Below are 18,497 nucleotides of genomic sequence, written 5' to 3' on the forward strand. Positions count from 1 at the left end.
GTGTTTGCAGCACCATAGAAGTTTAAACAAAAAAAGATAATAATATAATAATAATAATAATGTTAAAAACCACTTTCACTTAGAGTATTTAGGTTACGTTTCTCCAAGAATATTGTTTTATGCGTATAAGAAACGCAGCCTTGACAGTGTTGATTCATTCTACGTTTTTTTGCGTCACGTGGTGAGGTTAAGGAAGGCCGGGATTAGAAGTTGCGTTTAAGTGCCATGGGAAATATGATAACATTAAAAACATAGCTTCAATGATCTAAGCATTGTTTTGTGTGTTTTACAATGAAAGTTAAGTTTTTCTAAAACAAATCAAACTTAGACTGAGTATATAGTGTGTTTGATAGTGTTGTAAAAACAGGGTGTCTGACCTACAAACACATTTTTTTATTTTAGGCAAGGCAATTATATTTTTACCTGAACGTGAACGCAGCATGACACAACAACAAAGATGGCGTGCTGTGGGATGTGTATGTGCTGCCGCTGCTGCTGCAGAGATGGAGAAACACGAACGCCAGAAGAGCTGGTAAGGACAAATGCAATAACTCTTCAAAGAAGAAATTAATTTAAAAAAGAAACACCGTTTGTTTGTCCACAGAAGCTCCGTTTAGCTCTCCTCAGTCAGTGCTTCAGTGTCCTACGTGCTCCACCCTCCTGCTTCATACTGTATCTCGTTGTCTTGTAGCTGCATGCTAAGATGAGCAATGACCAATTATCATTCACAAACAATCAAAAATTAGATAATTGGTAGTCGCACAAAGAAATTGTAATATTGATAAAAGTTTAAAATTGTAGCACTAAAATGGAACAAAATAGAGAACACAAAGTATAGGCAGAAGCACAAAGAATAATAATATTTAGTCACTGAATGTATTATTAAATCCAGTCTTAAAAAATGTTGTCTGTTAAGTTGATTTTTTTCTAAATTAATTAATTGGGGGAATCCACAAAATCATTTAAAAAATGTCTGCTTGTGAATCAAAAAAGTTCAATCAAAAAATGTATATCAATAATGTACATCAGATAATGTAGGTCCCATTTCTCTGTATTATTATAATAACAATCCAGGGATTGTGTGAACAAGAATCTATTTGGAGTGACTGAGAGAGCCGTAGAGTAAAGTAAATGAAATTGCATTATTGTTATTGACTTTAATAATAACAGATGTTATATTCATATGTTTAATGTGCTTTTTCCTCTCAGACAATCCTTGGTGAACTCCATGATGAAGATGAGATTCTTCCTCGTAAAGACTATGAGGTAAACAAGTCAAGCCAGTGTTATCAGTTTAATACTTTCTCTGTTAAGGGTGTGATTCATGGAATCTTACCAAGGCAAGAATTGCTGTTTGTTTGTTTTGGCTCTACCAGAGCTTGGATTATGACCGCTGCCTTAATGAGCCCTATGTGGAGGTGCTGGAGGCGACGGACAATAAGGTAAGAGATGATTCACAGATATCTTGTTGAGTAATTGCTCAGCTGTAGATGGCACTTTCAGATGTAATTTGATGTGTGCATTTTAGCTTATCAATAAAATGTCACAGTTGTCATTAACATGTTATAACTTAAATAAAGAAACTTACATATTATGGTTTGAATGGGTTTAATTCTCAGTTTTATATATTTTATCCACTGATAGAAAGCCAAAAAGTATGAAGCTGTCCGGTGGATAATGGTGTTTGCTATTGGTGTCACCGTGGGTCTGGTAGGTATATTTGTAATATATGTATATTTATATAATACATTTACGTATGTACCAACATGTTGCAAATAACCACACAACATTACATTCATATCTCTTCCAGGTGGGCCTATTTGTGGATTTCTTTGTGCGCCTCTTCAACAAAATCAAGTTTAATGTGGTTGGTGATTGTATCCTTTAACGTGTCCGAATATATACAATATCAGTGTTCAATGAACCACTGAATGAATTAGTTGTAGTAGTTGGTGTATTTAAATGTCATTAATAACACACACATACAATAATTGTATGAGAAAAAAATACTGTAACACCTCTCCCTAACACAGAGCCAGTGGGCAAACTTGTAGAGTGCGATTTATTGGCTGTTGTGGCAAGTGCTGTAATGCACTGATAGGTTGAATGTGTTTTGGCACTTGTGAGTTATCCCATACATTGTGTTTATTATAATATGTTGTCGACTCATAGGCTGTAAAAAAGAGGGTTATTGATTAACTGTTAGTTGGGCTACTTTCAGATTAATGTATCAGTAATTTTACACTGAGGCTACCATCGAGCTGCTTTTCAGGTAAACGGAGCATGTAAATCAAATGTTTTCAGGAAGAGAGCCAGACAACAGATCATAAAAATCGTGAATTGTGGCCTAATCTATATGTCTAACAATTTGACGAATACACACAAAATTCAAAAAAACAAACAAACGTCACTTATTCAAAAAGACAAACAAACGTCACTTATCCCAAACCTGGAATTCAGGTGTTATAGCAGCAAAGTATCAGGCAAACAACACTAAATATATTTTCTAAAGTAGTCTGCTGTACTGAACTGGACTTACTTGAGTGAAGTTGAAGATGTTTCACCTCTCATCCGAGTGACTTCTTCAGTTGTGACTGAAGAACTGGTGGAAGAATGCAAGTATTTAATAGGGTCATTAGGGTCACCTGAGAGACGCAGTCGGCTGCTATGTGAGTGCAATGACTCTTTCACACCTTGACTCAGGTAACCTGAAACTGGGTCAACGGTGAATGAACTGTATTTTTCTAGATAACGATACACACTCTAGACAGGTATCCAGCATGTGGAGGCTGAATGCGTGGATTTTTCCACCAATTAGTCAGCAGTCCACTTGCAGTTAGCAGTGATTTTCCAAACTGGCATACATACAGTCGGAGTTGCGCACTCTTCTTGCCGAAAAATGTTCTGTAGTGGGTACATGGCTGGAGGTCAATTGTCTGAAGGTTTACGGGACTGTGAAACATTTGGGAACCTCTGCCCTAAAGCATTGCTCGTCTTTCTGGGGTCCACTTAAAAAAAGTACATAAAAACACACTCATATCTAAACCATGCTATAGAATGAAAAGTAGAAAAAATAAACATTAAAAAACATGTTAAAAAAATACAAGAACATGCTCTGCAAACTATATAAAATATAAGAAATATAATATGATATCAAATATAGTTATACAAAGTATGACTGTCTCCCCTGTTTCTCTTTCTCTGTTGGACTTATGTTCAGTTTCCCCTCTCACCTCTTGTAGCAATATGTAATCCATGTAGTTTATGTAGCAACCATGGAGGCTAGGCTTAATAATTGGGAAGTGTGGCTTCTTGCTAGGGAAACCAAAACTGTTAATGGAATCAAACCACTCTTGTTCCTTTAGCTCTCCTAGCAACCCCCGAGCCACAGCGGCTCAATAACTGCCCATCTGCAACAATAAATGTAGCTCAAAGCAACAAAGGGCACCAACCAGTTCACCAACCCAAGACCCTTAACTGACTAACTCCAGCTGTAGAGGCGTGTGCTGGAAAAGGTTGTCTCCCTCTGTCTCTGTTGGAGCTCCTGGCATTCAACATGTCCTTTGTCTTCATTGCCAGTGTGCTTGTCCTCATTGAGGTAAGACTGCTCAGACACAGGTGACTCAAGTATTCCCAATGCAAATCATTGTATGTTCAACATGAAAACAAACCTGTTAAAGAAACGTAAAAAAAAACCCTCTGAGAATTTAAGTTTATTATTTACATGAATGTTAAAAGTCCACTTTTAGTCGATACCTGCTATAAATAGATATGTTTTGTCATTTTGATGCTTCTGTTGCTTACATGCTAATATTTTTGTTTCTTATCCAGCCACTCGCTGCCGGTTCAGGGATCCCGGAAATTAAAAGTTACTTGAATGGTGTGAAAATCCCAGGAATTGTTCGTCTGCGAACTTTTCTATGCAAGGCTACTGGAGTTCTGTTCACTGTGGCTGGAGGTGAAGTCGAAGAGCATTGTGTTGAACATAACTGTGACATATGTCTGAATAAAATGAGTACTGCGATGAGTTGGAGTCACTGAAAAGCAGGTTTGTCTCCTCAGGTATGTTTGTGGGGAAAGAAGGTCCGATGATTCACAGTGGAGCCATTGTGGGAGCCGGCCTTCCTCAGGTAAACGGCAGCACATTGTGATCACAAGCTCTACTCGGAACAAGTAGTAATATAAACTAGATAACTATGTAAATTGAAGACTTCAGTAATCTTCTAAAATTCCAGCCTTCTGAATATCCCATGTTTGTGTTACTGTCTCTCAACCTTAGCTCATATACATTTTGGTATCCATCTTCATGTTGGACATGGATTTTGCTCCTTATCATTTCTAAATATATATATTTTTTTTTGCTTGGATGAGAAATCCGAACTGTTCATGTTCATTATTCTAAGTGTGAACTCAAGATTGTTAAAGAGTGGGCAGTAAATAATTGTCAAATGGCAGCTAATTTAGAAATGGAAGCGGACCAGTCTTAGGACCCTTTTTCTTAATAAAGTTTGATTTATCTGACTCTTATTATGGCCAGTGTGTTTTATCTTTTTTCTGGTATCAGTTTCAGAGCATCTCCTTCAAAAAGATCAAATTTGATTTTCCCCATTTCCGCAGTGACAGGTATGACAGTACACACCTTGACTAGCAAACTCTAGCATACTAATATTGTCAGTCATAGCTTATTGTTTTGTCCTTTTCATTCAGGGACAAACGTGACTTTGTGTCAGCGGGGGCTGCTGCTGGTGTAGCCGCTGCCTTTGGTGCCCCTATAGGTGGCACCCTATTCAGTCTGGAGGAGGGCTCTTCTTTTTGGAACCAGGGACTCACTTGGAAAGTGGTAAGTTAACCCTTTTCACCGAAGGAAGAATTAAGACATTTCTACTCTTAACGCTGTAATTCTTTAGCCACGCTAGTGTTTTGGTTCTGCATTTGGCAGAACTCATTGTTCCAATACTTCAGTCCATACTCAAATATCGGATTGTCTGAGTGTCATGAATTACATGATCCATAGAACCCCTGTAGCTATGCAGTCAATATTATTTACTCAAAGAAAGAGAAACCGTGAAAGAAACAAGTTAATGACTATATTGGACTTTGGAGATGAAGCACATATCATTGACTATATTAAACTCCCTATCTCTTCACAGCTCTTCTGTTCCATGTCCGCCACGTTCACCCTCAACTTCTTACGTTCAGGGATCATCTTCAACACGTGGGGCTCCTTCCAGCAGCCTGGTCTGCTCAACTTTGGAGAGTTCAAGGTAATGAACTCGTCTCACCCCTTTTGTACATGTAGATTTGTATAATAATGGGGCTGTCAAACAATTAAATGAAATGAACTGATTGTACAATTTTCAAATTAATTGCGTCTCTTCACATGGGCACAGGCAGGTGGGTGGCGAGGTTGCAGATGAACCACTTCATCACGTCACGCTTGTATATTTAATTGTGGGCCATTATTTGCAATAAGCTGTATAGAGTCAGATTTTATGCACATAAGTGCAACTAAACCCCTAAACCACTTTTGTCATGAGAAAATGATCCGGGTGCAAATGTTGTAGTCAATCTACAGTGAAAAGTATTGAAATTATGCATGTGATAAAACTTGGTGTATCTACTCCCACAGCTATTGCTTTCTTATGCTGTGTTTCCATCATGGTACGGTGCGGTTTGCTACAGTAAAGCCCTGGGACAGGCTTTTTTTCGACTGACAACAGTACCTTTAATTGGTGGGGGAGTGTGGGCTATGCCTGATGGCTGTGTAGCATGGTGTGATACTGCTATGATGACAACGAATCACAACATTGAACACAACACACAACAGACGAGAACACAACAGACAACAATGGAGGACTCAAAACATCAAGTTTTGTCCGAAAATAGACTGCGGGCATTTGTCTCAACATCCATGGGATAATTACACCCATTCTTGTCTTGCGCCACACTGACCATACCGTACCATTTTACTCTGGTACTCCGAGGGAAGGGTGCCAATGAATGAAACGATTGGGGCTACATATTTTGGTGCTATTCCTAATGGAAATGCAAATAAATAAGTACCATACTGTACCAAACCAAACCGTTCAACTTGGTTGGAAACGCAGCATTAGTCCATTTGTCACCTTCTTGTCCAACCAGCACAAGGCTCGTTGTCCCAGACTCCTCCTTTTATAAGTGCCAGAGCTGTTGCTACATCACGTTTCTCTATTCAATGTGTGAAGCGCGTCCTGACTGATAGGGAGTTTCAGAAACTCGGTTTCAGATTTCACTACCAGACCACACCCCCTCGACTGCTCTCCACTGTCCCTCCCTCCTCCTCTCCCTCACTCAGCTCTCAGCCCACTTCTTCACATTATTCAAAATCGGGCATTGGGAAGAGGGGGGTTTCCTTCCTCTTTAAGATTTGTGACCTTAAACTGAACATTTTTGAGGTTCTGGTGAAACAACTATTATTGTACGCCAATACTAAACTGATCTAACATATCAGCATTCCTAAAACCCCCTTGCTCGTCAGTGTCCAGATGGAGATAAGAAATGCCACCTGTGGACAGCTGTGGACCTGGCCTTCTTTGTCCTGATGGGGGTGGTGGGCGGTTTGCTGGGTGCGCTCTTCAACTGCCTGAACAAGTGTCTGGCAAAATGTCGCATCAAACACATCCATCCCAAGGCCAAATTTATCAGGTGATCACTCACTAATCCACTGCATCCTCATACAGAATATCACATATGTCATTTAAATGTATTAACCTTCCTTTATCTACAGTTGTTGTTTGGAAAATAAATGTGTTAAAGTATAACAATGAATTCCTCCTTTAAAGAAACTGACCAATATCTGCCATTTTCCAGAGTTTTAGAGAGTTTGCTGGTTATCATGGTGACAACAGTGGTGATATTTGCAGCCTCCATGCTGTTGGGCGAATGTCGTGACCTGGCCTTCTCCACAACTCATAACACCACTGTAAGTTTTTTTCTGTCCCAATTCTTATAAACCCTCTTTAAATGTTAAATACCAGAATTATACGGCACAACATACTACACAGTTTTACATTCAGTGCCATGGGTTTGTTATCTTTAGTAAGTTGTGAAGGGTTTTCTTTCAGCTGTCCGGGGGTGAGGACATCAACTCGACCGTCCGCCAGTTCTTCTGTACCAACAACACCTACAATGACATGGCCACGCTGTTCTTCAACCCACAGGAGATTGCCATTCGTCAGCTCCTCCACCAGGACGGTGAGACTGTGCACACACACTTAGAAGCTCTGTGATAACTCTGTGATAGCTTAACCCTTTGATCTTGAAATCAATCAAGATCTGGGGCCTCATGTACAAAGACTTGCATGGATTTCCTACTGAAACTTGGCGTACGCCAAAACCCAGAAACTGTCGTACGCACAAATAAATTCAGATGTATCAAAGTGTGCCATGATGTTAGTTAGCTGCATTTGTGCATCACATATGATTTGAACATTGATGAAATGTAACGTAAACAAATTCCTCCTGTGATGGCGCTTTTATAGCAATGTGTGTGCAGTCAATAGCTCCGATTACATTAGGGAAACCGGCTCTCGCTGAAAATTGCGCTTTAACGTTGGCCTGTTTAACAGCATTGTTTGGGAATTTGATGAACCTGGATGACATTCGGATGATTCCGTCCCACACAGCTGACATGGCTCGGCTCAGGGTTGACTGGCACACTCCTGACCGAAATCGGCTTATGAGCCAATTATTATCCTTGCGTTCCCTAAATACTCGCACATGTCGGATTGCACCATTTGCAAGGTGTTAATTGTTCTTAAGTGTGTCTCTGATGTGCACATCGATCTGATGACTACTTGTTTTCACATTATTAACAGTTTCCCAGCATCACCACTAAGTGTCGCCAATGGAACAATAGCTGTAGAAACGTGCGTACACCAGCCACGAAGTTGGCGTGGGCACCGCACATTTCCGCGGTCATTTCAAGTTTCATACATCTGAACGTGAACGTGGAAAAGGACGCACGCCATGTTTTTGTGCGTACGCAACCTTTGTACATGAGGCCCCAGGTCTTTTTCTCTATTGAGCGCCCCCTTTTGTTTGCCGCTTTATCCTAGCTCGTAAAAAGTCATCGCTGGCGCTCCCTTATCCCTTTCCCTCTCCTGGCCATTTGTGTTTGTTTTCAACGGAGCCAGCACACAACGTGGGGCCATGTCTATGCTGATGGAGGAACAACCAACCACCACCAAAAACAAACCAGCAACAAACATTTTTCATAAATATGATCGAGCAAAGGCCTTTACAACAATAGCAAATACACATTCATGCATAGAGAACAGAGAGTTTTATTTGTTTTTTTCTCGTGAGACCCGAGACTTCGCGAGACCTCAGATTTTGGGGTCGGCAGCGCTGATCTTGCAAGGCTGGTCTTTTGCTGAACGGTAGGGGAGTGGAGACAGCCCCCAATCTCCAAAGCTGTTACAAACCTAAAAATCTTTTACTAGACTTGAATATTTCAATTAAAACTCGTCAATTTTGTGCTACAATGCTCCCCTTTAAAGGGAATATCTGCAAATGATATGGTGGAGAAAAGGAGAAAAAGGCAATATAACAGAAATGTCTGCAGCTTGTCTCTAGGCCTGGGTAGATATCAGGATTTGTTAATTGCTGTTTGTAAAAAAAAAAAAAAAAAAACACTTCAGAGCTGTCTTTAACATCTTGGCAAGGACAGAAAAAGTACACAGAATCACAATCAACAGACTCCTGGCAAGATGTTTAAAGAGTCGTTCAACAAGTTGAACAGACCTCGGAGAACAACATAGATGTGTTCTCTCGACTGCAAGATTCCATTATTTCATGCCATGTTGCTCTTTGGACTGTGAACAATAAATGTCAAGCCTCTGTCTACATATTCACTGTCCATACACCCCAAATATATAAATGTTGTCCCCAGAAGCTAATCTGTAACAATATGGACTTTGACATCACTTTTCATTTATGGCAAACTACTGTAGTTCTTCAGGAATTGTAGGGTAACTAAATCCCCACTTCTGAGGCTAACTCTGTCCACTGCTTGATTTTGAAAAATGACAAGTGGACTGAGAGCTGAGTGGGGGAGAGAAGGAGTTGGGGATACTGTTGCTTCATTATTTTTGGTATATACTGTATGTTTCATTGATTTGTTTCCTCACTTTTTTTACTCAGGTACCTTCAGCCCTGCGACTCTGTCAATATTTTTCCTGCTGTACTTCCTGTTGGCCTGTTGGACCTATGGTGCTTGTGTACCTAGTGGTCTCTTTGTCCCAGCGTTGCTCTGTGGGGCAGCATTTGGACGTCTGGTCGCCAACCTCCTCAATGTGTAAGTATTTAGCTACTTAATGTTGACAACTGTTATTAATGATATTGATTCTAGAAATACACCTGTTACACAACTGTTCCTGGTCTCTATCTCTCCTCTTGCTTCTTTTGTCTTTGTCTTTTCTTACCCACCTCTCCTTCACCAACTCCCTTCCCTCCTGCCTCCACTCTCTCCTCTCTCCTTCCCTAACCGGTTGAGGCAGATGTTCTGTCAGAGATTTCTTCCTGTTAAAAGGGAGTTTTTTTTCTCTCCACTGTTGCCAAGTGCTTGCTCGTTGTGTTTTTTATGAGATAAAGTATGTTATGAACTGGCAGACCCTCCGGTGGAGGATAAAGGGGTAGATAATGGATGGATGGATGCATTAACAAATGTCTACTGCTGTTAGACAGCCACTCGCTCGCTCCCTCACATCAGAGTTCATTGTTCACATCAAGCTGACAGTATACAGGAGGTTGCTCTGACACACTGATGAAGGCTTTGTACTGTAACATGTCAATGTTCCAGGCTGATGTACGAGTAAAAAAAAATGCCAATAGGTGTGTCATGAAGTTTTCCCCTCGCTACCGAACGAGGATGTGCTGCTATTTATTTTGAATACATCTCCTGTGTTCTGTGACTTGCATATGTAAGGCAGGCACATACCTTCCCCTTACATTGACTTAAGTTCATTTCCTGTAGACTTACTCTAACCTTAACTATAACTACTATATTACCCTAACTAACCCCAACCTCCTAACCATTCTAACCAAATACAATAATTTACATTATGGGACTTGCTGTTTGTCCCCATAAATAAGACAAGTCCCCAAAATGCGACTGTGTAAACATATTTCGGTCCCATAATGTAAGTATTACCTGGAACACACACACACACACACACACACACACACACACACACACACACACACACACACACACACACACACACACACACACACACACACACACACACACAGCTTAAAAAGAAAACAACTGTCAAAATACATTCTTATGCATGAACATACAAGGAAATTCAATGAACAATGACATACTTTATTCAATCTGGTCGTGACCCAGGCTTACTGAGCATGTTGTGGAATCTGCTGACTGGATTACTTTTTCCTTTTTTTTTTTTTACCTCTGTCAGTTTCTTTCACTTCCTCTGCTGCCACAAGCTCATTTTCAGCTGACCGCAATCAGTACTGTGGCGGACAACCCACTGACTCAAGTCCTTAACCTCAGCACATATTAACGGACAGATGATTGCATAGCTCACTCTGTGTTTCTCCCTCTTGTAGGAATCTAGGAATGGACATCTACTCGGGGACCTACGCTCTCATCGGGGCCGCTGCCTTTCTTGGAGGTGTGGTCAGAATGACCATCAGTCTCACTGTCATCCTCATTGAATCCACCAATGAAATCACATATGGACTACCCATCATGATCACTCTAATGGTACATTGTTATCGTATGTATTTTAGCATTTTCTACTACTGGTTTATGTGTTTGGGCCATAGACCATGTAACACATGGACCTCGTCTTCCTGGTCTGTGGTGAACCAGGAAATGATAATATATTTAATAGCCACCAGGGGGCAACTCCACCAGTTACAAAAAGTGAATAGGAGTCTACTGAGAACTTAGCTTATTTATCACTTGATTTATAATGTCAGTGAATGTAATTTTTAATGGTCTTAGTCAGTCAATTTTTGTCTCTTCTTCAGTAGCACATGATGCTTGTCTTAGTTATGTTTATACACGATAAAGTAAAGGGCATGTGAGTGGTTTTCCAAAGCTGGTTTTGTCCAATAGGAGCCTGGTTGCAAGTCCTCTGAATCTCCGTTTGCAAATCATCAACATGGCTCTCATTTATCTCTCATTATCTGAAGTACTTTTAGGTTTGTATGTCTTGAGTGACACTTATGAATTCCTGTTGGGTTCTTGTGGTAAATGTTGTTGTGTTGATTCACACAGGTCGCCAAGTGGACAGGAGATTTCTTCAACAAGGGCCTCTATGACATCCACATTGACCTGAAAGGAGTGCCGCTGCTGGAGTGGGAGACTGAGGTTGAGATGGACAAGTAAGATTAATTGTTTTCATTCTGTCAGTTGTTACTTTACAATTTATTTCTGACCCCTGTGCAGGTTTGACACCCATTCTGGTTTAATGCTAACATATACTGATTCAGTGACTTTTGGAGAACTATGACCTGGGTGAAAGACATTTGTATCATTTCCATCATGTTTACCAGGCTGACAGCTAGCGATATCATGGAGCCAAATTTGACCTACGTGTACCCCCATACCCGGGTCCAGTCCCTAGTCAGTATCCTGCGCACAACCGTCTACCACGCCTTTCCTGTGGTCACTGAAAACCGGCAGAATGAGCGAGACTTCATGAAGGGCAACATCCTGGTCAGCAACAACATCCGCTTCAAGGTATGTCCTTTACCATTTAACAATTTAAGCTGTGAGAGCTGAGCCCAAGCTTCCTATCCAGAGGGAGTTAAGAGAGGTGGAGGTAAAGACGTATACCCAAATATTTTACACATTTATTTTTGCTAATTGTTTCGCAGATCCTCAAGCTATGGGTCATGGATATTTATGATAAATCATTAAGTATGAAGTTTAACTGCATGTCAAATGAAATCTTCCATCATCATTAACATATACGTGTGCTGTCACTTGTCACTGAAATTCAGTATTGTTGCAAATGTGGAATGTTTGAGCTGTTATTACCTGCATGAGATTAGAGCTGCAACTGATGATTATTTTCATAATCGATTAATGTGTCCATTATTTTCAGAATTAATTGAGTAATCGTTTGGTCCATAAAATAGCAGAAAACATTAAAAAATGTTGATCAGTGTTTGTCAAATCTGGAAATGATGATCTTCTCGAATGTCTTGTTTTGTCCACAAACCAAAATTATTGAGTTTTAATGATTTTTTTTATTACATGGAGCAGAGAAACAAAGAAAATGCCACAACATATATACAATTTCACATTTAAGAAGCTAAAACAATCAAGTTTTTGTTTCAGCTCTACATGAGATGCATGCTGCCATCCCATAAGTACCTATTTATGTAGTACCCCTTGATTACCAGCAAAGGGTACACACAATGTTTCCTATGAGGGAGACTCGTCTCTGCAAATAACAAGCAGCCTTCTGCGTTGGTGGAGAGCACTGAATACCCAATAATAATCTCACCTAATACTCTCTGTAAGCTGGCTTATGAATATCTGTGTGTGCCAGGGACTTCTGTGAGCTCTGAGAGCGTGTTCTTGTAGGTGTATGATATTGTTAAAAAAGAGAGCCACATTCGACTCTATCCCAATCACACTGACAAACTTTAGAAATTAAGTTGGGCTGTTTGTCTTGACTCTTGACTGACATTACATTTTATTTTGCATTCAGGGAGACTTAGTGCTGTATAAGGGATTGGGTGCCTTGCTCAGGGGCACCCCCAGCCCTCGGGCTGCCCAATAAAGTGTCACTAAGCCGAATCATCGGTGTAATTGTAATATTTTTGTCGCACGCAGAAATCCAGTGTAATGACTCGAGCGGGCGAACAGCGGCGGCGCTGCCAGTCAATGAAGTCGTACCCGTCCAGCGAGCTCAGAAATGTCTGTGACGAACAGAATGCTGTGGTAGAGCTAGCAGAGGAGGGAGAGGATCTGCTGCAGCAAATGTTAGAGAGGAGGTAACACACACACACACACACACACACACACACACACACACACACACACACATGTTAATAATGCACAATAAAGACAAATTCCAAAGAAACACAAAAGTACAAATTATTATTATACTTATTATACTACGTTTTTATGTATTCATTTACTGTCATTAAAGATATAATGATATTGTTAAAAACATATTTAGGATTTTGTTTAATAGATGAGTTTTATTTAGCTTTTGTCTTTGATAATCATTTTTAATCCACACGTCTGTGCATAATACTCTTTAGTTTAATGTTTATTCATCCGAAAAGTCATCCTAAAAACCTATTTTTCTTATAAGTTCTGGTGTTTATAATGCAAGTTTACTATGCATTAACTTTTACTTTCTACAAAATTTGCTGCTCTGACATTGCAAAATCCCCCATGGTTTAAATAAAATAATGTAATCTTAATTTTTTACATTTATTTCCAATGCCTGTGTGATATAATATAATGTATAACTCACGCACCACTTTGTCCTCCTCATGAGGGCCACCTATAGAGACAAACAACCCTCCCCTCTGACATTCACACCTACATTTCCATTTCACCTAATCCCATATTGCATGTTTTTGGACTATAATGTATAACAATCTACGAAATGTCCCTTTTGCTGTTCATATACAGACACGCTCCCTACCCTAACCTGTACCCAGATCAGTCTCCGAGTGAGGAGTGGACCATGGAGGAGCGTTTCCGGCCTCTCACCTTTCATGGCCTCATTCTGCGCTCCCAGCTGGTCAACTTGCTCATCAGCGGAGTCTGCTACTCTGAGAATCAGTCAGTAAGTCACACACATGCGCACCACCTGTCACCTGTATACTGTTTATGTACAGTCTTTCAAGGTTCTTATTCGGTATGTTCCAAAATGGTTTGGTACTATGTGAGCCCAAACACACTCGTTGTTCTTCATGACTCTGGCTTTATGTTTGCATTGACTGAATTCAAAAGATCAGAAGCCTTGTTGGTATGGATATCCAATTATTAATTTGGATCCAATTTGCGGTGTAACTTGAATGCATCTTTAAGCTGCTTCTCTAAGCTCAGCACGCCGTGGACCCTACAGAAGTAATGGTATTTACCACGGTCTTTGAATGCATCACATTAGCAGCTCCTTTAGCTGCTCAACACATTTTGGACCCTGCATTGCTTTCACTGGCTCTCATCAGCTCTCATCCACTGGTGTTTACTCAGTTGAATGTCTCTTCATACCTTCCATCACACAGAGTGCCACTCAGCCCAGGTTGTCCTATGCGGAGATGACTGAAGATTACCCACGTTACCCTGACATCCATGATGTGGACCTCACTTTGCTCAACCCCCACATGATAGTGGTATTTATGAATATATTGTTTATTTAATAGGGACATATTCAGTGTTCTTTGGGCGATGTTTATTTGCGCAGGGCATTTTGAATGACACTTATCTGGATGAAATAAGATTTGTCAATATTCCACAGTCATTCTGAGTCGATTAACGTGATGTTATTTGTGTTGCCAGTATGTCACCCCCTATATGAACCCATGTCCCTACATAGTGTCACCCAACACCCGCGTCTCCCAGGTGTTCAACTTGTTCAGAACCATGGGCCTGCGACACTTACCAGTGGTCAATGCTGTTGGAGAAGTAAGTAGTAACTGATGCCTTGTCCACAAGCAGCTGGGTATCACTAAGAACGCTCTTCCGCCCACATGTTGCATGTGGGTTGCACCGTTTATGTGTGGATGGGGGGAAATGGCATGGAGGAAGTACTGAACAAAATTTTTTTATTAACTGATTCTAATGATTCAGTTTCACTGAAAACAACTGATACATTACAAGTCACTAGTCACTCATTTGTGTGTGTCGTGTAAAATTAAATCACCACAGTTTCATGCAGCCGTGCCGAGGTGAGGCAAGCCAGGACCATAGTGGAAAAGGGCCATTACTGCAGCCAAAGTAGTGTCTTTGTACACGTTTTGTACAAAAACAAAAGAAAAACAGTCTATTTTGTGACTTCTGTGCAAGTATTTCTACTTTATATCACAATAAAATTTGACTGAGATTTGATAACTTTGACTCAACAACACATAAAAACATGAAAAAAACACTTTTTAGCACAGATCTGTGCTGCGTGAATACAGAGGATTAAGGTATACATCCAGCATAGTTCTGCTTTAATCCCCATGGGAAAATTGGGTAGAAATGTTGGAATGATGTATTTTGTACAAGTTAGTAGATCTGCCCTTGAGTCCTCCCTGTTTTTAGAAAACAGACTTTTATTTTTTGTAGGGAGGCACCGAAATGAATATTGTTGGCCAAAACCAAAAACTGAAAATTGGAAACACAAGGCTGAAAACCGAAACCGGAAAAACCAAAATAAATTGTAATGCCAATTTTCTAGCATTGTTTTTTTGTTTGTTTTTTTAAATCAAATTTTGTTCTTATGGCTGGGACTGTGTGTACTTACCTCACTAAAGTCAAGGCATTGCAACAAAAGCGTGCCGCTCATCTGGTGCAGACAGACTGGCCTTTTTTTTCTGCGCACCGCCCCTGCACCATTCGCCTCTCTTGTGCTGGGCGCTTCTCGGTCTCCAAGCGGCCTCTCCTTATCCAACGCAGACTGGATCATTTCTTTATGTGCAGCTTTATACCTACATCCAAATAATGATCTTTATGACAAGGATCAAGTAGTTGCGATGAAGTGCAGGGGATCCGAGTAGATCTTAGTAAAACGTGTTGACAGAATCTTGCATATTTCATTGTTTTCACTCCGTTGTCTCAACCTTCCTGTAGAAGGCACTTTAGTGCTGCAATTAAGGGAATATCAGATGAGCTGATCACTTAAGTTAACTGCTCAAAGGGCACAAGAAGAGTGTTCTCTGGTGTGGAGTGAATGTTGTGGGGAGTTCATAATCTGCACCGTATACAGCCAAGTTTCGCTTTTGTGCAAAGAGACTTTCCAGCATTTAATAGGTGCTGTTCCACTGTGTACTCACATCTTGCTGGAGCCATTTTATTGGTGTTCCAAACTGATCTTGGACAGACTCTAAGCGGGAATAGACAGGCGGGTGCAGCGGTGGCCGCAGTTTTTGTGTAAGTCATCACAACATCGTTTTGGTTTCGGTGATTCGGCCAAAATAATTTGGTGGCCGAATTTTCGGTGCATCCCTATTTTTTTTGTCATTTCAGCATGTTTATGTAACTGTCTGACAAAACCCCCATCTCTTTCAGATCGTTGGAATAATTACAAGACATAATTTAACCCACGAGTTCCTCGAGGCCAAACTGCGACAGCACAACATCACTTTTTGATCCGAGTCTGGACCTGAGCGCTTGTCTCTCCATTCCTAACAGCATTTAGACACTAGGGAACACAATTTTTCCACTAAATGAAACAAACCATTGTTTTCTACCAACAGACCCGTAGATTTACCAGGTAAGAGGAGTCGTTGGCCTTCGTCCAACCTACTTTCTTCTAGATCTTTTGTTTTCAGTAATGGGAGTGGACACACAAACCAAGCGTCTGATGGAACCATATTTGTTTATTGTCTCAGAATTTGCCCCGAAATGATTCATATTTTATCCATATTTATTTACACCAGAAGACCTAAAAGCATTATTTTTAAATATTGGAAATAGCTGCAGTTATTTTGTTGGCTTAGTGTCATTGTTTCATCCAAAACATTTTTTTATTTGTCTTTATTTCATTCAATTTTAAATAAATATTAGATTTTTACGATATGCACTACTTGTGACACGAGTCGTTACACGTCCAGCTGAAGCGCACACTGGTTTGTGGATAATTTTTTTATTCATCTTTATTTTTCTGACATTCATACATCATATACATTAAACTGTTCTTCCTTCCATAGGGACTTTGCCCTAATTTGACAACCACTATAATAGATGGATAAAACTATGAAGATACAAAGAAACCGTACCTCATATGATGTAGGTTTCCAGGTGAAAATGAAGGCAATAGGACCTTTTTTTTTTAGTTTAAATCGGTCAAACTACCAAAATGAGATTCACTTTTTTGATGATATTTTATCATTGTTGTCACTGCTGCACTTTTATTTTTGACTACCGTCTGTATGTTTTATTTTTCGTCATAGGAGTATCTGGAATATGTGCACTAAAAAGGGCCCAGCAATTTTGTCACCTGGCCTGTGACTAAACTACACACAAGCTGCTTCTGCGAGAGTTTAGGGTCTTGTTTTCAACACAACTATAACGCACATACAGACTGTACGTTACAGTTGTGTTGCGTTCATGACATGCAGTAACATTTTGCTGTGTAATTTCCTTGTCAGTTCAGTGTTGGAATATGCTAGGGCTAAAGCTAGGACTGTTAGTACTATATTTGACAGTCTCACATTATCTATTTTTGTTATGTAATAGGGGATTTAAAGCTCAAACGATCCAGTTTAAATAGCACTGTGTCATGTTAGGCTTTGTTCTGGTATATTATTTCATTGTCATTCCTAAAAGGGACTTAAAATGTGACTTAAAGGGAGTGTGGTTGTACTTTTATTCCACTGTATGACCATGACGGCACATAATATGTACATCAAACATTCCGATTTGTTTCTTTTTCTCTGCTTTATATTTTATTCCAGAGGTTATTTTTCTATAATTTTAATGTTAATGATTTGCTGCCTGTGTTGTTTGATGATTCAATGTTAATGCAGTTACATTTTTAATGGGTAAGAGACTTCCTTGGACATTATTGCTTTGTGGTATAAGCATTACTCACTTATTGTTTTGGAGACTTTATATTGTATGGAAGGTTGTGCGCAGACTTGAGATTAAGAGTGTTTGCCAAACACCTTGAGTCACTTGGTTTTTGTGGAGATGGAACGTCACACATGAGGTAGGAAAACTTAAGCTGTGGGACAAAAAGCGAGATCTCTGTCTTGTGCCTTTTTTATTGTTCAAATAAAGGTCCCTCTGCTTTGTCAGCAATACAGAGTGTCTGAATGTTTTTGTGTCATGTTTAAAAACGCTGCCAAATCACCTTAATTTCATCAGCTGTGTAATAAGCTGTGAGAATTCATGTCAAAACCAGGCATGGCAAATGATGCATGCAGGTTTCTAACACTAGGTGGCAGTAAAAGCCATATTTTCATCATTTCAATTCGACACTTGCATCAATATCCACTTTTACAGGAAGGTTTTCACAGAAGGAGTCTCTTATTTAGTGATTTTTTTTTTTTACCCTTTCATCTTGACGGCATGTATTATTTCTGCATTGTGTTGTGTTTTATTTTTATCATTATTTTTTGTTTGATTTTATTTTGTGAAGCACTTTGTCACTGTTTTGAAAAGTGCTATATAAATAATATATAAGTCTACAGAGCTGAAACAATTAATTTGTTAAGTCGTTTTGATTAATCAGTTGGTTTGAAGCTTTTTTCATGTGAGCAGCAACAACTGCAATGCAGCGTCTGCTGAGTCTTGCACATCGCTG

At 39.8% G+C, this 18,497-nt stretch overlaps 1 protein-coding gene across 2 annotated transcripts; it reads left to right on the forward strand.

Annotated features, from left to right (window-relative positions):
- Positions 1-445: 445 nt before the first annotated feature.
- Positions 446-16,379, forward strand: clcn6 (chloride channel 6; the record flags this gene model as incomplete). 2 transcript variants are annotated; one of them, XM_083894684.1, is made up of 23 exons in its annotated part: positions 446-532; positions 1,210-1,266; positions 1,377-1,442; positions 1,645-1,710; positions 1,811-1,877; positions 3,492-3,598; positions 3,832-3,958; positions 4,063-4,130; positions 4,565-4,623; positions 4,708-4,840; positions 5,151-5,264; positions 6,518-6,684; positions 6,850-6,961; positions 7,104-7,233; positions 9,184-9,337; positions 10,615-10,771; positions 11,291-11,397; positions 11,569-11,755; positions 12,860-13,020; positions 13,673-13,829; positions 14,272-14,379; positions 14,546-14,671; positions 16,259-16,379. In XM_083894684.1, 23 exons carry the CDS (start codon positions 458-460, stop codon positions 16,337-16,339), a joined length of 2,586 nt encoding a protein of 861 aa, XP_083750810.1. In that variant the 3' UTR covers positions 16,340-16,379. The 2 variants fall into 2 exon arrangements, with proteins under 2 accessions (XP_083750810.1, XP_083750809.1); XM_083894683.1 differs by having other exon boundaries at positions 458-532; positions 7,110-7,233.
- Positions 16,380-18,497: the final 2,118 nt, after the last annotated feature.

The sequence above is a fragment of the Microchirus variegatus genome (assembly GCF_963457635.1).
Source record: "Microchirus variegatus genome assembly, chromosome: 9".
Classification (NCBI taxonomy): Eukaryota; Metazoa; Chordata; class Actinopteri; order Pleuronectiformes; family Soleidae; genus Microchirus; species Microchirus variegatus.